The sequence below is a fragment of the Pelophylax lessonae genome (assembly GCF_965119305.1).
Source record: "Pelophylax lessonae genome assembly, chromosome: 1".
Taxonomy (NCBI): Eukaryota; Metazoa; Chordata; class Amphibia; order Anura; family Ranidae; genus Pelophylax; species Pelophylax lessonae.
In genome coordinates this window covers 668,446,395-668,469,514 of record NC_138768.1, presented here as the reverse complement: position 1 = coordinate 668,469,514, position 23,120 = coordinate 668,446,395, and the positions used below count along the sequence as shown (strand labels likewise).

Below are 23,120 nucleotides of genomic sequence, written 5' to 3'. Positions count from 1 at the left end.
ACTCCGACTTTTCGGCCGAAAAAATTCTGGTGTGCAGGTTATAAAATTTTTGTCCACCGTCAAAACATGTCCGATTTTCGTGCAGTCAGTACAGATTTCGACAGGGAAAAATCTTATGAGCAAGACTGGGCATGCTCAGAGATGAAAGAACACAAAGAAAGCAATCCAACACATGACATCACTTCTGAAGTAGAATTCTGTTGTGCGGGAAAATTTGTGTGCAGTCTAGAGCACATTCCAACCAACAAACGCCACTCTGGACAAAAAACGGACGACCGGTCGGCGGAAATTAGTTGCGTGTGTACGAGGCTTTACTGGTAACGGTGTTTCTACGAACCTTCCAGGACGGCAGAACTACTTCCCGCCCAGTTAAGGGGGGGAGGAAAGAATGTAAACAATAGGGGATGAGTACCTAAGTGAGTTGATACCCCTTGTGGATCGGTTTGGAGAATTACTTTTTTACAACTGATGGGGAAGGTTGGGGCCTTTTAAGCAGCTGTGAACTGATTGTGTTTCCTGTAGGCTGGAGCTATTCGGGCGGATCGATCCCCCGCTGAGAAAAATGGAGCCCGTTTAAAGGACTCCGTGTGTGAAAGGGCCCTAACTGTTTTCTGCAGTAATTGCATTAAAATGTGATCTGATCCTCATCTAAGTCACAATAAACAAAGCAAAATATGAAGTGCGACGCTACATAAACTTACATCAAACAACCTTCACCTCAAAGGCCAGCCACCACCAAAAGGTGTGCGCTTACCATGTGGCCAGGACCCCTTAGTTAAAGGCAGGCCTGCTGAATTTGTTTGGTGATATGCACATTCTTATTCTGCATATGCGAGTATGATTTTAGCATAATAGGTGGTTTTATAAGTTTTACACCAGGGGTCAGAAAACGTTTTCCGCTTAAGGGCCGGATTCAATGTATGTGAATGCATTGAGGTCCGCATTCACTTGCTAATCTATTTAAGATATCACAGCCCCCGCACCTCTGACCCCCTTTACATTACACAGCCCCCGCACCTCTGGCCCCCTTTATAATTCACACCCCCCTTATCCCTGGCCCCTTTCCAATACACAGCCCCTGCACCTCTGGCCCCCTTTACATTACGTAGCCTTCGCACCTCTGACCCCTTTTACATTACACAGCCCCCGTACCGCTGGCCCCCTTTACATTACACAGCTCCCTTCTACATATTACACAGCCCCCCTTTCACACACCCCCTGCATTATTACACAGCGCCCTATATTACACAAAGCCACTATATACCTGATTTCCAAGCGCCACTAGGCGCTCACATGACCTTCTGGCTCTCTCCTCCTCCCCTCCTTGCTGACGTCAGCGGGGAACTCCCATCCCCTCCCGCTGTAGCTGTCGGATTGAGAGAGGGGAGAGCCAGCCGGTAATGTGAGCGCCGAGCAGCGCTCAGAAATCCAGTATATAGCAGCATTTTATTAATAAAGCACAGGCACTAGGACACTTTTCATTAGCAAACAGGGACGTTTGTGTAAACATAACAAAGTTGCTTAACAACCATTTTAAAACGTCAGCGGGCCGGGTGGACGTAAATTCATCACGTACACTGACAGGCCGGACATTTAGCGGCAGCGGGCCAAGGACGGCCCGAGGGCCGTAGGCTGCCGACCCTGTTTTACACTATCCAGTGCCTTCTTATTTGTACATATGTTTGCTGGAGTGTTGGATGTCTATTGGATGTCTACCTCAAGGCTGTTTACCGGAATGCTTAGCTATAGGAGGAATTTCCCTAAAGACTGTCAGACCTGCCTTTAAAGCAGTAGTAAACCGCATTAAAAAAAATTATGAAAAATACATCGGGCAGTTTTAAGTCATAATGTGCAAGTATGCATCGCATGCTAGCGCATTATGACAGACTGAAATCAAGCCCTCACTGCTGAAGGCACTTCTATCTTTGTTTGGTCTTCCTTCTGGGTTTGCGGGCTTCAGTGATATGAATAGGCATGGGCAATGCTGTTCCTTCAAAGCACATGCAGCGGTGATATCACCAGCTGCATCTAAAGTAAATATCTCCTAAACGGTGCACGTTTGCTTCAAAATAGTCCGTGCTTATTATAGGAAAATATTACCTAATGGTGACAGTTCATTAAAAAGATAAGAACACATTGTGCTTAAAGTGATTGTAAAGTCCCATTTAAAAAAAAAACATGTTATACTTACCTCCTTTGTGCAGTTGGTTTTGCACAGGGAAGCCTGGATCCTCCTCTTTTCAGATCCCTCATTGCTGCTCCTGGCCTCTCCCTCCTATCAAGTTTCCCCACAGCAAGCAGCTTGCTATGGGGGCACCCAAGCCGAGCTGCAGCTCTGTGTATCCATTCAGACACAGAGCTGCTGTTCGGCCCCACCCCCTCTCTCACCTGATTGGCTAACTGACTTTGATTGGCTGAGACACAGTCATGGATGTCAGTCAGGAGGGAGAGTCCTGGATGGCTGAGAGATTAATTGACATCGCTGGACAGAGATGGGGCTCAGATAACAATTAGGGGGGCAGAGGGGGGGCTGCTTCACACAGAAGGCTTTTTTTCTTAATGGATAAAATGCATTAAGATAAAAAACCTTCTGCCTTTACAACTCCTTTAAACAATTTGGATTTCTTGTGTCTTTCGTTAACATGCCCATTAAACATTTCTAATGTTAAAGGAAAAAGTAAGTGCACCTTAGAGATTAATGGCTGTTTAAACCTGTTGGCAGCAGTGACTTCAAGGGCTTTTGGTAGCTCTAGATCAGACCTCCACAACCTTCAGGATACATTTTGATTATATCGCTATACAAAATTGTTTCAGCTCACACATTTGTAGGATGCATGGTGTGAACTGCTCTTGAGATCATTCCATGGCATCTCAGTGGGGTTAAAGTCCAGGCTCTTGCTAGGCCACTCCAAAAGGCACATTTTCTTTTTCTGAAGCCAATCTTTGGGGGATTTATTTTGATGCTTAGGGTCATTGTCCTGCTGCATCATCCAACTTCTACTAAGCTTCACTTGGTAGACAGCCTCCCTGACATTATCCTGTAGGATATTTTGGTGAACTCTGGAATTAAATTTTCCCTTTGATGGCAAGTGGTCCAAGCCCTGAGTCAGGGAAGCAAGCCCAAATCGTGATGGTTCCCTCCGCCATACTTCACTGCTGGGATGATGGTTTGATGGTGGTAAACTGTGCCCTTTTTGCACCATACATAGTGCTGAGAATGGTTCCCAAACAACCTGTGTTTCATCCATCCACAAAACATTTTGCCAGTAGTGTTGCAGTTTGCCAAGGTGCTGCAGACATGCAACAACTTTTTTTATTTTTTTTTTATGTTTGCCTTCGCCTCCTCTGTGGTGTTTCGCCATGGACACCCTACCTGTGCAAGACTTATGTATGGTAGAATCATGAACAGGGATGTTTGCCAATTCCACTAATGCCTTCAAGCCTTTAGGTGTTACTTATGGGTTCTTCTTTACCTCATTGAGGATTCTGTGTTTTTGCCTTGCAAACTCATCTTGGCTGGGTGCCCACTTCTTGGAAGAGTAGCCACAGTACTAAACTGTCTCCAGTTATAGACAATTTGTCTGTTGATTGATGGATGCCTGAACACTTTGGTGTGTTCACAAAAAACATGAGAAATTAGAATTGCTTGTGTGTTATCAAGCACATTGTTTACTCTAATTGCACCATAGTCGCTTTGCACCTTGGATGATTGTTTATTATTACTTCGATTATTTATGTGTATTTATTACCAAGTTTATACTAAGGATATTGGTCCATAATATTGATCTACAATTTTGAATAATTTCTCAACCTAGATAAGAGTGTATTGTTCAAAATATCCCTGAAGCGCAGTATCCCCCCCCCCCCCCCCCCTTAGATACTTAATTGATCACTGTCCAAAGGTTACAGTCTCTATATGAGCAGCATCAGGGAAAAATATTGAGAATTTTATAAGCACATTGTTTTTTGTTGTGATTTGAGGATCAGATATATTATATGGAAAATCACATAAAAATAAACTAGTTAAAGCGGTTGTATCCTCCTAAACAAGAAAAAAACAAACCCTGCAGGAGAAAGGAATAATGAGCTAGTATGGCTTGCATACTAGCTCATTATGAAATGCCTTAAAACGAAGCCCTGACACGGTCGTACGGACACCGCTGAGGGAGCTGTCATGTTCCCTCTGCGTCTCTTCCGGGTTCGGCGGCTCCGGTGCTGTGAGTGGCTGGAGCGGCAATGACGTCACTCTTGCGCATGTGCGCGGGAGTTTTCTTTCCGGCGAGGAGCCGGCAAAGGGCTCTGAAGGTCCGCCGGACCTTCAGAGCGCATGCGCCGCTGGTGTCAGCGGCTGCATGCAGGGCGAATATCTCCTAAACCGTGCAGGTTTAGGAGATATTAATTTTACCTACAGGTAAGCCTTATCATAGGCTTACCTGTAGGTAAAAGTTTATTGGCAGAGTATACTATGGCTTTAAAATTCAAGGGTTCACATACTACTTCTTTCCATTGTATTTTTTTAAACCTTTGTATTTAAAAAAAAAAAAAAAACTGTAATTTAATATGTTATAAACTACTTGTGTGACCAGTGACTTAAACTATCTGCTGCAAAACAGTATTTTTCTTTATAGTTATCACAGCTTTATATTCTTTAGTACATAAAATGTTTTTTGCTCTCCCACCCAATTAAAAATGCATACTAATCCACAGCAAAGTTGTTAGCATTTTTCTGAAGGGCTAGTGGATCAGAAGCCTGATATTTATTTAAAATATTATCCTGATGCCCTTAACTTTGCTTTAAATTTTTTCTGTTGCATTAGTCTCCTAAACCACTTAATATTTTTTCATGAACACTGTTAGCAACTCTTACCCAAGTCAGCCTACTAAAATGTGTGTAATTTGTGAATTTGTTTTTTTCCAGGTGGCATAGACAATGGTTGGGCATTAGCATTTTGGTCTTCCTAGTCAGTGCTTGTGTGCATAAAGGGTCCTTGGCTTTATTTTTTGGGGTGAAAGTAGGATGACGTTTTATCACCGCTGTTTTCTGTGGTCTCAGGTGCCCCTTAATAGTTTTCTGGGGGTTTCAGCTGAATATCTCCTGTTGTCTATGGGTTGCTAAAGGCAGTAAACACAACTAGACACATAAACTGGCAATTTCTAAACTCTCATATTTTACCATACCCCAAACTAGTTCTCATAATGTGTATCATTGCTTTAAATGTTCAGATCTTGTTATAAACACACAGTCCTGAGTGAAGAGTTTGCCTGGCCAGGTCTGGTGATCTGTACTCATTCAACAGGTAATAATTATCTGCACCACAAAGCCTCCTTACGGTCCTGGATAATTGGGACTAATAACACACTGACCTTATGCCTCTGAATATTTATGGTTTCTGGTCTTTTCACCCTTGTTCTGTCAGAAGTGATGTAAGCCCCTCTTTGATATCACTGCCGTCCTCACGTTGGCTACTTAAAAGATACATTGCTTTTAAATATGACAGTGAGCTGTTAAAGTGTAGCTTAATTTTGAATTTTGCAGTTTGGTGGAACTTGCAATTGACATTGTATAGAAAGAGCGATCTGATTTATGGGATTAGGTTCCTAATGGCTAAGAAGGTTTCTGCTGAATAATTGGCTATTGCTTTATTCACTTGTCATGGTACGATGACTTGTGTATTAAGAAAATGGAGTTTGTTAGAGGGAAGGAAGCCTTGCATGTCATCAAGAATCAAGGTGTCTCAGAGGACAATGTTATAATCAGCTTTGCTGGCCTTGAGAACAGATTTGATTTGTGATGGTTAGTGATGCAGCCTAGTTATAGTTTAAGCCAAAAATAATGAAAAATGTGTTTATAGAGACAAGTGAATGTCAGATGTGCTTTTTCTTTTTTTTTTATTAATGTGTGTTATAAGGTCTTTGTGTGTGTTTTATACAAAATATTCAAATATTCAGTGCAAATTGCTATATTTTATATTTGTAACCAAATTTCAGTTCCTCTTATTTTTACTTGCATAAACAAATACTAATCTTTAGATGGTGATGGCACAGTTCGGTGTGTTTTGTCATTTATTTTTTAGGTAATGATGTTCAAACTGTTCATTATTCTGAAGTCTTTGTGCTGAATGCTTCAGAATTGGCATTTAATAGCAGTTTATCTTTTTCATCTTTTTCTCAGGAGTGTCGTTATAGCACAGAAGAAAACTGCTCCTGTTGCATCTACAGTTGGGCCTGTCCCTCAAGCAGTCAGTGTGGTGTCTTCATTAGAAGCCTCCCAGTCTGCAGAAGCTGACAAAGATGACTCGGGTATATATTGCAAGTAAATTTATAGAATGAGTGTGTGTATATATGTGTGTGTCTGTAGGTATATGTGTGTGTGTAAATAAATGTATATATACACACAGGGGAATCTCAAACAATTTAAATATCCTCAAAAAGTTACATTTTGCAGTAATTCAACTATAGAAGTGAAACTCCTATATAGATTCATTACTCACAGAATGATGTATTTCAAGCATTTCTTTCCTTTAATTGAGTTATGGCTTACAGCCATGATCATGTCTAATCAGCTAATTACCTCAAAACAACCCGAACCTTTAAATGGTCTTTCAGTCTGGTTCAGTAGAATGGTAGACGTAGATGGTCACCGACACCCTCCACAAGGAGGGTAAGTTAGAAAAGGTCATTGCTAAAGAAGCTGGCTGTTCAGAGTGCTTGATCAAGTATATTAATGGACCGTTGAGTGGAAGGAAAAAGTGTGGCAGAAAAAAAAGTGCACAAGAAACGGGGGAAAAAAACGCAGCGGGATTGTGAAGCAAAGCCCATTCAAGATTTTGGGGGAGATTCACAGGTAGTGGACTACGTCTGGTGTCAGTGCTTCAAGAGCCACCACACATGGATGTATCCAGGACATGGACTACAACTGTCACATTCCTTGTGCCAAGCCACTTCTGAACTACAGACAACCTCAGAAGCGTCTTAACTGGGCTAAGGAGATAAAAGACTGGACTGTTGCTCAGTGGTCCAAAGTCCTCTTTTCGGATCAAAGTAAATTTTACATTTTATTTGGAAACCAAGGTCCCAGAGTCTGGAGGAAGAGTGGAGAGGTACAGAATCCAAATTGCATGGGGTCCAGTGTGAAGTTTCCACTGTTTAGTGATGATTTGCAGAGCCATGTCATCTGCTGGTGTTGGTCCAGTGTGCTTTATCAAGTCCAAAGTCAGTGCAGCCCTCTACCAAGAAATTCTAGAGCACTTCATGCTTTCTTCTGCTGACCAGCTTTATGGAGATGCTGATTTCATTTCTCTTTCGTTCATTGACACACAGCTCCCCATTCTTCTTAACCATTGGGTTATACTGACCTCTACAGCAGTAGGACACTAGGCAGGAAAAAGCTCTCAGCTATAGGCACTTAGTTTTTTTTTTCTGCCTAGTCAGGAGTAAAGACCTAGTTACTTGGTGGGATCTCTGGTCCTGGCAATTTTTTCTTTTCAAATGGAATTTTTTTTTCCTCTTTTTATTAATTTGTTCCTGCGTGATCTACAATCAAGTGTCGGACTGGGCGACAAACTGGATATACTAGATCCTTAGGGTCCCTCCAGTCTGACCAGCAAGCATGTGCAGACCTGCGAGTTAAACGTCTCGCGAGGGTGGGACCCCCCGGGTTCCCCCCCCCCTTAAATATCCAGCTAATAGGAGGGCGGAGGCTCGCTCTGGCTCATCCTATGTTAGCTGTGGCTGGTTCGGCACTTAGGCTGGTATTTACTATTGCCCTGGTGTCGCAAACTCTGACCGAGTGGGCTAAACTTTTAAGCAGGGACCTGGAGGGGAAAACTCTTCCCCCTGTCTTTGTGGAGCTGGCAGTTGGTCCAGGAGCTACAGTATATCTGTGATGCCCCTTTGATGCAGCTCCTTTGATGTCTAGGCTGTCTGTATCAGCAGTTGTCCTTCGGCGTGTTATCTGGCTGAAATACTAGTCTGCGGACCCGACTTCTAAGAAGGCCTTATCTGATTTTCCCCCTTGTAGGGGATTGCCTGTTTGGAGGTTCATTGGATGACATTGTTAAGGGTCTCACGGGGGAAAGAGTGTTATTCTTCCGCAGGCTACCAAGGGCAAGGAGCTCTGTCGTAGTTGTGGGCCATTCTCAGTTCAGAAGAGGTTTTTTTGTCCCTCAAGAGAAGGGATCAAAAGTCAGGGCCTCCACTGGAGGTTCCAAGAGGAACAAGGCTGCCTCTGCATGAAGGGACTCCCTCACCCGTATCTGGGGTGGGGGGGGGGGGGAATGTCTTCACTGGTTTCCGGATCCATGGGCCTCCCTGATATAGGATACGTGGGTCCATGAAGTTTTTCGGTCAGGCTACGAGATTGAGTTCGGTCTTATCCCCTGGAAAGGTTCTTCCCTTCCCTTGCCTGCCTGCCCTTGTCCCCAGATCACTTACCGGTCTCTTTGGGGTAGTGCAAGACTTGTTCCTTCAGGGGGTGATTGTTCCGATTTTGGAACGTGTTCATGTGCTTTTACTCAAACCTCTTAACAGTTCCCAAGAAGGAAGGCAAGGTACATCAAATTCTGGACCTCAAGGCGCTAAACTGCTGGTGCGAGTACAGAAGTTCTGCGTGGAGTCCATTCACACGGTAGTGGTCTCCCTATGTCAGGGGGATTTCTTTTTGCTTCTATTGACATCAAGGACGCCTACCTGCACGTTCTAATATGTGATGGTCACCAACGCTTCCTCCAATTTTCCGTGGGCGAGAAGCATTATTGGTTTATGGGTTGGACTTTTGGTCTTGCCTCCGCTCCTCAGGTCTCCATAAGTGTTGACCCAGTACTAGCATTGTTTGAGTCAGCGGGGGATCACGGTACTGGGTTACCTGGATGATCATCTTCTGCATGCGGTGTCTGACTGCTCTGATGGACAACTGGAGATTGCTCTGCAAACTCTGAGGGAGCTTGGTTAGATTCTAAACCTTCAGGAGTCTGCTTTGGTAATGTTTATAAAAACTGGACTATCTGGGTCTGACTCTAAACTCCACCTCAGCCAGAGTGTTTCTTCCTCTAAAAAAAACTACAGACATTGCAGGAGTAAATAAAGCTTCTGTTGTTCAGCAGACTGTCATCCCTCCGTGCTTGTATGCGGGTGCTGGGCCTGATGGTGTCCATCGTCTAGGCGGTCTGTTTGAACAGTTCCACACAAGATCTCTGCTAAAGAGATTCTGGTGAAATGGGACAAGGATCCACCGTCTCTAGAGGTGGCTTTGTTCTCTGCCACTTTGACAGGGTGGAAATGAGACCCCAGACCCAACAGTGCAGATGAGCTGAAGGCCGCTATTAAAGCAACCTGGGCTTCCATAACACCTTAGCAGTGCCACAGGCTGATCGCCTCCATGCCACACCGCATTAATGCAGTAATTCATACAAAAGGAGCCCTGATCAAGTTTTGAGTGCATACTATACTGCACATGGACATACTTTTCAGTAAGCTGACATTTCTATATTAAACACCTTTTTTTTTTTTTTTTTTTTTTTTTTTTCTTGTATTGGTCCTGTGTAATATTCTCGTTTTCTGAGCTACTGAATTTTGGGTTTTAACTAGCTGAAAAAACAGTCAAAATTAAATGAAAGAAATGCTTGAAATGTATTAATCTGTGTAATGCATGTAGGTAATAGGAGTTTCACTTTTTGAATTGAATTACTGAAATTACTTTTTTGATATTCTAATTTTATGAGATGCAGCTGTGTGTTTGTGTATGTATCTGTGTATATATAAAGTGCCCTTGGAAGGGCCGCTCCCTGCATTTATTTTTTTCTCTATGGATATGTGGATTGGAAAATCCTGCCAATCGTGAACTTTTACAGTTTGCCTTAGTATGTTCATTGAGAGTTGTCCAAACCTTAAAAGATAAAACCATTTATGGATTATGATTGGATTCCAAACAAATCATGGTAACCCACACATTAGGTAGAGCTACATTTATAGGGATATTGTAAATTTCTGTTTTTTTTTTGTTTTTTTTCCCTGAGTATTTCCTTTTAATTCTATTGGATGTGTTGCAAGCCATTCTATTTTTATATAATAAATTGTAGGGTTCTGTGTAGATAGTGTAAGAAAGACATGAATATATTTTATCAGATTTGATAAACTGCAACAAGTACATAAACTTTCTCAAATGCCTAAGTCTGTGTGACGCACAGCCTTAACACAACGCAAAACAGCACACATTAACATTCCTAAATAGCACTTTGAGCATACCCTGGTATGTCTGCCTGTCTAAAGTACATGGAGGTAGGAAGTTTACAAATATATAGTATCCAAATGACTTTTCCTTCTTCTTATACTTGACCTTCCCCAAGAATATAGATCCTGCTTTGGACTTTACAGTATTAATGATACAGGTGTGCTATAATTCTTTGACTTGTGTATTGGTGTTATAGCAGAATTCCTAATGAACAGATCAACACTTATACTTTGTTACAATATAGTGTTAGCATTTACATGATAGCCGTGATCTTTTTTAAAATTAACTTGGTGTACTGTTTTTGCTTCTTTTAAAAATGTATCTAATGCACAAAACTATTTTAATTGTGGTGTTCTATTATAACCTGAAATGCTGAAGTGAGAGTGGTCGGTTTAGAACGAGAAAGAAAATCAGGCAAAATGGTAACATAAGTGTGATCATTGCAGAAGGAAAATAAATGCTTTGTAGAATAAACTGAAATGTTTAAGACTATTTAAGGTTAAACATTTAATTTGTCCACACAGCAAAAATAACACAATCATAGTAATTATTATAATCATATCAATGCAAATTCATTTTTAATGCAATCAAAGTCCAAAGAAAACATTCCATTCTATCTATGATCACAGTTCACATAGACTTAAGCTTTCTGTAAAAAAAAATGACTGGTCCAAAAACAAGATGCTTGGATGACTGGCCTGAAAACAGACTTTTAGGGCCGGTTCACACTATAGCGAGTGCGCCGATCGCATGTAATTCGGAGCGCACTGCTCCTTCATTGCATGCGATCGGAGGTGCGGATGCGAATTCAGCCATACACTTTGGCTGAATTTGCACTGTATCCGCACCAAACACGCACATGACCCTTTTTTCCAGCCGCATCCGGATCGGATTGCACAGTGGTTCACTTGTGCGATCCGATCCTGTGCGAACTGTCAGATCGCACTGCGATATGCGATCAAACTGGGGGTGTCGTTAACATTTCATTGACACCCCCTGCGTTGCGCATATGGCAGTGTGAACTGCCAGATGTGCGTTTGCGATGCGGGAACAGGCTGCGAATTCGCAGCCTTCCCGCATCGCACAAGTGTGACCCGGGACTTAGCAGTTTCTTCTTTTTCCCTTTGTATTGATTAGTGACCTCTTGTGGGTTGTTTACTGTGTCAAAATGTATCTGTTTGATAAAAGGCAGCAACCGTTTAGAAACCAGAGGTGGACACATTATATGAGCTAGGTGAAAATTTACAGATACCTTTCTCTTTGCTGGTAATGACCTCACATATTCCACAACTCTCTAAAATTGATTGTTGGATTCTCAATCAGACTAGCAGTATCCGAGGGTGGTAAGATGTACACTATTCTCAGCTTGCCAAATTTTTACAAAATTTCAGAGTTTGCAGGATTAAGCTAAATTTGTTTTGCTTGCTTGTTCTGCTTGAGAACTCTTGGGAGGTGGGTATCCGTTACCAGTTGGTCTGTTAGTTGCACAGAAGAAGCAAACATTACTTAATGCATATGGACTTGTAGTGATCCCATTGTGATGACCTCTCCAAGAGTTTACTCCTCTTAAAGCTGGTCATACGCTAATAGTCGGCTGAACGAAAACCACAACTTAAGTTTCCTCCATCCACACTACTGTATACAGACAAATGAATCTCCAGTTGTGACTGTTGTATTTCAACAGCAGTTGTCAGAAGCGCAGGGCCCCTTATGAGCCCTGTAAAAGTAATCAGGTGGCAGTGAAGCTGCTCGGATTACCTTTACCTGAAAGCCAAATGCTGGGGGTAAAAATGTCACGGCCGCACCCATGATTCTGGTAGTGAACGTTTACTTTTGTCAAATGGAATAGGGCTATCCACTGAGGGAATTTTAGCTGAATAAAATTTGCACAGTGTATGGCCAGCTTGATACCTCAGGAATTCAGCAGTTACCACACATAGGATCATTTGAGATAGACTGCCATATAAATATTACTTGTCCTTTGGCCCAACAGAGAAGCCTGTCTAAATCTTAGAGAGAGCTTTTTATCTCTTTGTGTTAAATGTGAGTAACCGTATAACCCATATTATTAAGAATAAAACTTATACAATGGGACCTGTCCTGTAACATTATCCATTCTTAAGTTTTGAAAATAATTCTCAGGACCTAAGCTGGTTCACTGGAAATAACTGCCTTTGACACAGCCCCCTTAGCTAATCTACTTTGGGTCCATAGTCATTGATACCAGTTTAGTTGAGCTTTGGCCCACTTGACTGGGGTATGCTTGTAGTGTATGAACAATTGGTAAAAGTGCTGTCGCTCACAATTTGGGGTAATATTCAAACATACATAACTCTAGTGCAATAAGACTAGTGATAAATCAGTGATAACTACATTACACATCGTATGTAAAAAATAGGTGCATATTGAAAAAGTGTAAAAAATAAATGAGCATTTGGAAGACATTTTTTCAGAAGGACTTTTCATATATTTTTTTGGTGTTGAATATTGTCACATTGGACTTTTTATTTTTTACATTTTCTTTATTGATTTTTTAGGTCACAATTTTTTTACACTTTTTGCAATATGCACTTTTTTTTAACATGCAATGTGTAATGTAGTTATCACTGGTTTACCATTAGTCTTATTGCACTAGAGTTTTGTATGTTTGAATATCACTCCACATTGTGAGCGCCAACACCTTTATCCATTGTTCATAATTTAGAAGTGATTCTTTCATGTTTAAAGGGGCAGTCACACCTTTTTTCAATATTTTCACACTCAAGGGCACCATAACCAGTTTTAATGTCACTACGCTTGTAGTGTATTGGGCTAGAATAGATAGTCTCTTATACTGCAATCCCTTGTATGTACCTCACTAATCATTTTAGCTTAGGCAACCACAAAATTTGTAGTATGTTGCCCAGAAGAGTCCTGCAAGCTTTTCCTCCAGCAAGGAAGATCTGACATAGTCTGGTTTACTAGCCATCTGATATAAACCATGTTAAAAACGATGTGGGTATGAGAGCTCATCCCCAGAACCTCACTCTGTAAGTCAACATTGGCACTTTTTTTTATCCCTATGCTGCTAACATTAGTAAATAGCTAGGAAAGTATATCATATTTGCTTGGTTTTTAAACTTTTTTTTTTTTATTATTTTGTTTCTATTTCTTAAGTTACTTCCTGGTTTCCAGTCCTAGGTACATGATGGCATACATCCCAGGAGAGGAAAAGGGGGTTTTCTTAGCTAAGTACACTCTCCTGCCTGCATGCCTGAGCTAAAGGCAGATGGATTCCTGGAAGTGAATGCTACATGCCCTTTCTCAGCAAAATAAAGCATGGAGACATAGATGAATATCTAGTTTGCTTTAAACATTAAAAATGAATTAAATTGCTTTTTTGGTTTGTGTAGTTCTGCTTTGAATCCTGCTTTTCTTCTACCAGCAAAACATCAGATACAGTGGCACAATTTTATTTTATTCTTAGGGTGGTTTCATTATATTACATGTTCTTTGTAAAAATGTCAAGGGCAGATATTTCATCTTTAGTTTCTTTTACAACTGTCTGTCCAATTGCTTACGATCACAGGCCAACACACATTTTGGTGCCTCAAATGTTAGACCAGTTGCTGGATATTTGGCTTGTTGATTCCAAAAATGGCACCAATTTTTCCCTATCCGTATTTCCCCCTAGCTCTAGCTTTTCAGATACAGCATAAGTGCGATTTACCACTCTTCACTCTGGTCTTCCCTAAAAAATCAGGATATAAAAATAGCAAAATATGTTGGAATCATTCAGGCAGCACCATTGTAAAGTAGCCCTAACCTCAATGGTGCTCGATCTGCAATAACCAAACGATGTGAGTGTCAATACGCAAACCTCCTATACAGTCATATTTATAATACAATTAATAATTTACACTTTCAAATCCAATTTTTTCCTGGAAAGTACAGTGTGAGGTACACAAAAACACAAACTAGTTAACAGAAGAACAAGTTTATCAGCAAGATCTTTTCAAAAACGAACTAATAATTATATAAATTTGACCATATCTAAGAAACTAGAGCTGATGCAGTCTAGCTAGCTGCTTTTTTTTTTTTTTTTTAATCAAGATATGGGTGGGGTTGAAACAACCCCCCCCCCCCCCCCACACACACACACACACACACACACACACACACACACACACACACACACACACACACACTCACTCTTGTCATACAATCAACACAATAATGCTACTACTTTGCTTTCTAAAATAGAGGTGACATGAAAGGCATTGAGGCTGTAAAGGGAGGTATAATCTTTTTTTTTTTTTTTTTTTTTTTTATGTGCTTTCTTCCTCCATTTCTAGGAGGAGCAATAGTTTGTGCTAGTCACACACTGCTACAGCTAATTTCTGATGAGTTGGCTAAAATGCAAGCCTTGAGCAGTCCTGTTGGCAACATTCAGCAAGAGAAAATTTGTTTTAAAACCAACAAAAGCCAGCCATAGATGATGCATATTTCTTTCCTGCAATAGGTTGCAGGAAAGAAAATTGGTTGATTCCCCCATCAACACAGTCAGTGTTGATGGGGGAATCCCTCCTGCAGAGCTATTGTGTTCTCCTGGTGGGGGCATGGGGAGCCATCCCTGCCAGGAGAACATAGTCATTATTGCTAACATCTGAACCAGCCGAGATTCGAGCAGTCTATGGCCAGCTTACACCAGGTGGAAAATTATTAGCCATACAGCAACTGCTTGCCATCAGATGAAGTCACTGTTTTGGGTGTTCAGACAGCCACTGGTGCTGACTGAATCCAATAGCCAACAAGGCATATTCCTTTATTCGAATTGTTTATCGTGCATGGAGGAATCTATTGGTTTTTATCTCATTTAGCTCATGTAAAAGTGTATGGCTAGCCTTCAGTGTGGCTGTGGTGGATAAAACTAAACGTCTATCTTTTGGATATCCTGTGTTCTTTTTCTGCATTCCTGCACCCTTTGAGTATCCTTTCTTGAAATGTAAAAAAAGTAGGGAAATGTGTTTTTTAATGGGTGAAATGTAAAACCATTCATAGTAAATAAAAATACATGAACTCTCTTTATGAGGCAGCAGGAAGGAGAGAAGGTCTTAAATGATACTTTATTGCAAAATACATGATTTGCGTAGAGCCTTGGGGACTGTGAATTTTCAGTAAACTGCACTGAGAAGGGTGCTAGACAGATGATCTATTTGCATTTTCTTTTATGTTCTTGTGAGTGTCTGTAAAACTGTCAGTTTGAAGGAGCCAGTTTATCAGTGAAAGGATAAGAGTGAGATAACTCAGCTTGATTCCACATGTTTGAAGTGGCTACTGTACTTATTATCCACATGTGCAGTTGTAGATTTTATCAGGCTTTGCTTGTGGAGAAGCTTTAACACACACTGCAAAATAATTCTGTGAATGTATCTATTGGCATAATCAAAATACTTGATTTTTCTTCAGTGCTTTTGCTTTCATTGAAACATGATGTCCATAAAATAGTTAAGTGATGCTTTGCAATGCTATACCGATCTTAAAAAGATGTATTTTTTTTTTTTTTTAGCTAGTGGATCCTCTAATTCAAACCTGCCATCTGTCCAAGCTGTTACATCCGTTCCAGAAGATTCTGCATCTCACATGAGGTTTGTTCCAATGCGAACTGTAACAAAGCTGAGCTGGTGACCCTATCTTTCCTCCTTCCGATCTGCTTTCTTCCCATATAAAATTTAGAAAGCATTATTGCAATGTCTACCACAACTGACACATTTCGAAAGCCTTACAGAAGACCATCATCTGTTACTGCAACTACTGTATTTTAACACTTTTGCATCTAGACATTATCAATGCCTAGTTCATGTTTCACAATGTTAGGTGAAGATCAACTCAATTCTGGAAGATGTTCTTCAAAAATCCAAGCAGAGGGCAAATGATGTCATCAGTATTGTCTGTAGTTTTACTTCAGCTGATATTATGCCTTGAATTGCAGTGCATGTTTGTTAGAGGCAGGGTTTTTTATTCCTCATGTCAAACTCAAGGAGAACATCAGTGTATAGTGTAGTGGTAACATCACCAAATCCCACTTCAGATCTCCTAAGACTATCGGTCAGAGGGAGCAGTGCTGTCGATCCCACAACCTATACAGTTATATGGGTGTAGGCACAGAACTGCCTAGGTGCATACAGTATGCACCCTCACATACCAGAAAGTACACTTTGGTTTTTGTTTTTTTCAGGAAGAATTTGAGACTAAATACATTTCTCTATCGTTCGACAGACGCAGCTCCATCTTCATTACTAGTAGGGTTACATAGTCAGGTTGAAAAAAGACACAAGTCCATCTGGCTCAACCAATAAAAAAACAGTAAAAAAACGCAACCATACAATCCCATATACACAATCCTATATCCGCAGTTGATCCAGAGGAAGGCGAAGAAACCTCAGCAAAGCATGATCCGATTTGCTACAGCAGGGGGAAAAAATTCCTTCCTAATCCCCCGAGAGGCAATCGGATATTCCCTGGATTAACTTTACCTATAAATATTGGTACTCATTTATATTCTGTACACCTAGAAAAGAATCCAGGCCAATCTAATGAGCTAGCCAGAACTACCTCGGAAGGAAATCTATTCCACATTTTCACAGCTCCTGCGGTGAAGAAAACTTTCTGTATATAGAGACGAAATCTGTTTTCCTCTAGACTTAAAGAGTGCCCGTTTGTCCTCTGTGTTGACCTTAAAGTGAATATCTCAACACCGAGTTCACTATATGGAGCCCTTATATATTTAAACGTGTTAGAATTTCAGAATGTATAGCATGCGCTAACTTGCTTTTAGAGCAGCATCTAGAAGTCTCTGGACTAAGGAAAAATTACGTAGAAATGTGCATATGCTAGTGCACTCCCATTCTAACTAATAAATGTGCAAAAACGTTATAGGCAATTATACCTAATCTCCTGCCTCAAAAAAAATGCAGAATAAAGTGACAAGGTGCTAAAAGTGCTTAATATTACAAAATAATAGCAAATAAGTACTCCTCCTCTCTTACCAGAATTGATGCAAAGTTCATAAAAAATTAGTAATGGCGCACAGTCCTAAAGTGCATATGATAAAGCATCACAAATTATAACAATACATATGTATAATGTATAATTTTTTTTTATTTATAAACTGACAGTGGTAGCAGTAGATCAAAAGCACCCGAACCAAAAAAGGAATAGGGATGCCAGTCCTTTAAATAGTATAGGGCATGTGAAAATAAGCCCGGGAGTCTTTGTGTTTTATAGTTCTTTGGGCTCACAGGAATTAATAAGTGTTCCTGGGCTTCCACAAGTGCTGCATGTAGTCCCACGGTGTTCACACACATTGATATGATGGCAGCTTTCCAGAAAAAACTTTATTAGGCAGCAAAGAATATAGGGAATGGATTACACTTTTCCTCCTCTGGGATAGTCCCAGCCTACTCAGAGCGATCAGTATCTCCTAGGGGTATTTGACAGGGGTAAAAGCCAGAGACCAAGGATAATCTTTAAATGGCTTTCCACTCCACTTCCACAGCAACCTGATAAGCATGTAGGTGAAAGAACGGCTAGATAGTGCATTACCTTAAAAGACAATATTTATTTTAATAAAAATTGCACTTACATTACAGAAGAAAGATTCCAGCATAAAACATGCATGGCCACCTGCAGTATGGATGGCGCCAGAATGACTATTCGGCTTCTCCCCCCGAGGCATGTTTCTCCTCAACAGTCGCCCACTTGGATTGGAGGACCTCCAATCCCAGTGGACACCTGTTGATAAGAAACGTGCGTCGGGTGGAAAAGCCGCATCGTCATTCTGGCGCCGTCCGCACTGCAAGCGGCCGTGCATGTTTTATGCTGGAATCTTTCTTCTGTAATGTAAGTGCAATTTTTATTAAAATAAATATTATCTTTTAAGGTAATGCACTATCTAGCCGTTCTTTCACCTACATGCTTATCAGGTTTCTGTGGAAGTGTAAAGCCGTTTAAAGATTATCCTCGGTCTCTGGCTTTTACCCCTGTCAAATACCCCTAAGAGATGCTGATCGCTCTGAGTAGGCTGGGACTATCCCAGAGGAGGAATAGTGGAATCCATTCCCTATATTCTTTGCTGCCTAATAACGTTTTTTCTGGTAAGCTTCCATCTAATCAGTTTGTGTGTGAACACCGTGGGACTACATGCAGCACTTGTGGAAGCTCAGGAACACTGTTAATTCCTGTGAGCCCAAAGAACTAAAAAACACAGACTCCTGGGCTTATTTTCACATGCACTATACTTTGCTGGGCACATTTTAAAGGACTGGCATCCCTTTCTTTTTCTTTTTTGGCTCTGATGCTTTTGATCTACTGTCACCACTGTCGGTTTATGAAAAAATTATTTTTTGCACTTAGCACTGCGCACTTTATACATATGTATTGTTATAATTTGTGATGCTTTATCATATGCACTTTAGGACTGTGGGCCCTTATTAATTTTTTTAAACTTTGCATCAATTCTGGTAAGAGTGGAGTACTTATTTGCTATTATTTTGTAATATTAAGCACTTTTAGCACCTTGTCACTTTATCCTGCAATTTTGTTGAGGCAGGAGATTTGGTATATTTGCCTAAATTATACCCTCTTAGCACATTTTTTAGTTCAAATGGGAGCACACTAGCACATACTGATTTCTATTTATAAACAAGCCAAAAATTGGGGGAGCACACCCTGAACATGTATATCTAAAGCCGGTGCAGCTATTAACCAAGCGACATGTATATTAAAAAAGAATCGCACACCCATGCAAAAGAAATGACTATCAAATATGGAGACAATCCATAAATAAAAATGGGGATTTGGTCCCACCATATGGCCATATTGTGCTCAAGCCCACCACTATGTCAAAGTACCCCATTGTCAGTGGGTCCTACACTATCCATAAAAAAGGATGAATCCAGCCTCTCTAACCCTTGGAGATAACACTCCTTGCTGGGAGAGATGTGCAACTGCACTACAAGGGACTCCTCCTATATCTACTTGATTCATCCTTTTTATGGATAGTGTAGGACCCACTGACAATTGGGTACTTTTGACGTAGTGGTCGGCTTGAGCACGACATGGCCATATGGTGGGACCAAATCCCCATTTTTATTTATGGATTGTCTCCATATTTGATAGTCATTTATTTTGCATGGGTGCGCTATTCTTTTTTAATATTCATTTCTATTTATACATGTTAATCATATCCCCCCTTAATCTCCTCTTCTCAAAAGATAATAAATTCAGTTCCTCTCATCTTTTCTAATAGCTGAGCTCCTCCATGCCTCTTATCAGTTTGGTTGCCCTTCTCTGCACTTTCTCCAGTTCCCTGATATCCTTTTTAAGAACTGGTGCCCAAAACTGAACTGCTTTTATCAGATTAGGTCTTACTAATGATTTGTACAGGGGCAAAATTATATCTCTCTCTCTGGACTCCATGCCTCTGTTAATACAAGAAACGACTTTGCTTGCTTTGGAAACCGCAGCTTGGCATTGCATGCCATTTTTAAGCTTAGGATCTACCAGAACACCCAGATCCTTCTCTGCTATGGATTCCCCCAGTTTTACTCCCCCTAGTATGTATGCTGCATGCGTATTCTTATCCCCCAAGTGCATAACTTTACATTTATCAACATTAAATCTCATTTGCCACATATTTGCCCAATGAGACAATGCATTGAGGTCAGCTTGTAAGTTGGAGACATCCTGTAAAGAAGTTATTCCACTGCAAAGTTTGTTGTCCTCTGCAAAGACTGAAATGGTACTTTTAATCCCAGACCCTACATCATTTAATAAGATAGTAAAAAGTAAGGGTCCCAACACTGAACCTTGGGGTACACCACTGATAACCTTAGACCATTCAGAGTAAGAATCATTAACCACTACTCTCTGAATTCTATATTTTAGCCAATTTTCTATCCATTTACAAACCGATCTTTCCAAGCATGTAGACTTCACACTTTTGCAAAATCCAAGTATACTACGTCCACAGCCACCCCTCTGTCCAAGGTTTTACTTACCACCTCAAAAAAAAGAAATCAGGTTTGTTTGACAACTTCCATGAATCCATGCTGTCTGTTGCTTAAAATATTTTTTTTTCCAGCAAGAACTCATCTATGTGGTCTTTTATTAAACTCTCCAGTATCCTTCCTATAGAAGTTAAACTTAACAGGTCTATAGTTACTTGGCAAAGACTTTGATCCCTTTTTAAAAATAGGCACCACATTGGCCCTACGCCAATCCAGTGGTACTATTCCAGTCCTTAACGAGACCCAAAAAATGAGAAACAAAGGCTTTGAAATTCCAGCGCTCAATTCTTTTAGGATGTGTGGGTGGATCCACACCATGCTCCACCATGCTCCTTTGTATACACAGAGCTGAAGAAAGTATTTAATACATTTGCCTTCTCTTTGTCCCCAGTCACCCACTCAGGATTATTTTGTAAAGGGCCTACATGCTCAACCCTAACCTTTTTACTATGATTTATATTTGAAGATTTTTTTGGGGTTTGTCCTATCTTTTGTGTCCTTGATTTCTTTTTTACATATTCTTTTATAGTCTAATATTCTAATGTAATAATTAAACAATTATAGTGTTCTTCATTTTTATATTTTCTATATTTTTTATATTTTTTTTAAGCTCTTTTATTATTATTTATAGCTTTTTTAACTTTGGCCATGAGCCACAAGTTTTATTTTTAGCCTTTTAAACGTATTGCCATGGGAATATATTTTGCAGTAAGTTTGTATACAGTCTTTTTGAAAATTTCACATTTCTGTTCTGTGCTCATCGATGCCAATATTCCCTCCCAGTCTAAATCCTGGAGAGCAGCCCTCATCCTTTAAAAATTTGCTCTCTTAAAGTTAAGTGTTTTTGTATTTCCTGTATGCGTTTTTTGCTTACAGCTAACCTTAAATGAAATCATATTATGGTCACTGCTACCCAGTTGTTGTTTTATATGAACATTATTAATAAGCTCTGCATGGTTTGAGATTACCAGGTCCAACAGAGCCTCATTTCTAGTGGGGGGCCTCGATAAACTACCATAAAATTGTCTTGTAATAGGTTTATACATTTTGCCCTTTAACTGTTCCAGCAGTGCCATTACTCCAGCCAATGTCTGGGTAGTTAAAATCCCCCATTATCACTGTCCCAGCCCTTGCAGCCCTTTCTATCTGTGCCAGGACCCGAGTCTCCACCTCCTCATTAATACTGGGAGGTCTATAACAAACTCCAATGATAATCTTTGTATTACTCACACCCATGTACATTTCCACCCATACTGCTTCAGACTCCTCACACTCTCCATCAACTAGGTCCTCTTTCACACTCAGTTTGAGATCACTTCTCACATAGAGACAGACACCACCACCTCTCCGTTTTACCCTGCCTTTCTGAAAGAGAGCATAGCCAGGAATAGTAATAGCCCAGTCATGTGAAGAATGAAGCCAAGATTCAGCAATACCAATTAAATCATAGTTCTCCTCGTGCACCAGAACTTCCAACTCACCTAATTTGCTTGGCAGACTTCTGGCATTGGTGAAGAAACACTTTAATTCATTGTCACATTTTGCCCACTTATTTTGGGTTATGCTCCTCCCATTAGGAATAGGCACTAGGCAGGCAAAAAGCTTAACCACACCTATGGGGCAGTCCCTGCAGGCATAACCCCTCACACTCTGCTATAATTAATCAGTTTGTTCTGCCTAGTACAACCTCATCTTTTATATTTTACCAAAAAAAGTGGGTAATTTATTGCGTTGCTTGCCCTAAAATTCACTTTGTGTTTTTTACTGAAATTGTGCATTTCCTAGACCTATCGCGTGACTTAAAAAAATTGGAACTACCACTATTTTATTCTCTAGAGTGTCTGCTTTCAGAAAATATACAGTGCCTTGAAAAAGTATTCATACCCCTTGAAATTTTCCACTTTTTTGTCATGTTACAATCAAAAACGTAAATGTGTTTTGTTGGGATTTTTGGTGATAGACCAACACAAAGTGGTACATCATTGTGAAGTGGAAGGAAATTGATAAATGGTTTTAAATTTTTTTTCTTTTTGCAAATACATTTCTGGAAAGTGCATTTGTGTTCAACCCCCTAAGTCAGTAGTTTGTAGAACCACCTTTCACTGCAATTACGGCTGCAAGTCCTTTTGGGTGTGTCTCTACCAGCTTTGCACATCTAGAGAGTAAAATGTTTGCCCATTCTTCTTTGCGAAATAGCTCAAGCTCTGTGAGATTTGATGGAGAGCGTCTGTGCACAGCAATTTTCAAGTCTTGCCACAGATTGAATTTAGGTCTGGACTTGACCATTCTAACACATGAATATGCTTTTGATCTAAACCATTCCATTGTAGCTATGGCTGTAAGTTTAGGGTCGTCCTGCTGGAACATGAACCTCCCCCCAGTCTCAAGTCTTTTGCAGACTCTAACCGGTTTTCTTTAGGATTGCCCTGTATTTGTCTCCATCCATCTTCCTATCAACTCTGACCAGCTTCCCTTTCCCTGCTGAAGAAAAGCAACCCACTACATGATCTTGCCACCATCATGTTTTACGGTGGGAATGATGTGTTCAATGTGATGTGCAGTGTTAGTTTTCTACCACACATAGCGTTTTGCTTTTAGGCCAAAAAATTCAATGTCTGTCCCATCTCACCAGAGCACCTTCTTCCACATGTTTCCTGTGTACCCCACATGGCTTCTTGCAAACTGCAAATGGGACTTCTTACGGGTTTCTTTCAACAATGGCTTGCTTCTTGCCACTCTTCCATAAAGGCAAGATTTGTGGAGTGCACAACTAATAGTGGTCCTGTGGACATGTTCTCCCACCTGAGCTGTGGCTCTCTGCAGCTTCTCTAGAGTTACCATGG

General features: G+C 40.6%; 1 protein-coding gene across 2 annotated transcripts in view; it reads left to right on the top strand.

Moving 5' to 3' along the window:
• LRBA (LPS responsive beige-like anchor protein) overlaps nt 1–23,120 on the top strand; it is a 1,198,938-nt gene that overhangs the window by 340,358 nt on the left and 835,460 nt on the right. For both annotated transcript variants that reach the window (XM_082258080.1, XM_082258079.1), the window contains exons 30-31: nt 6,173–6,300; nt 15,777–15,855. In XM_082258080.1, coding sequence (XP_082114206.1) covers nt 6,173–6,300; nt 15,777–15,855 — 207 coding nt within the window. The remainder of the gene's footprint in view (nt 1–6,172; nt 6,301–15,776; nt 15,856–23,120) is intronic.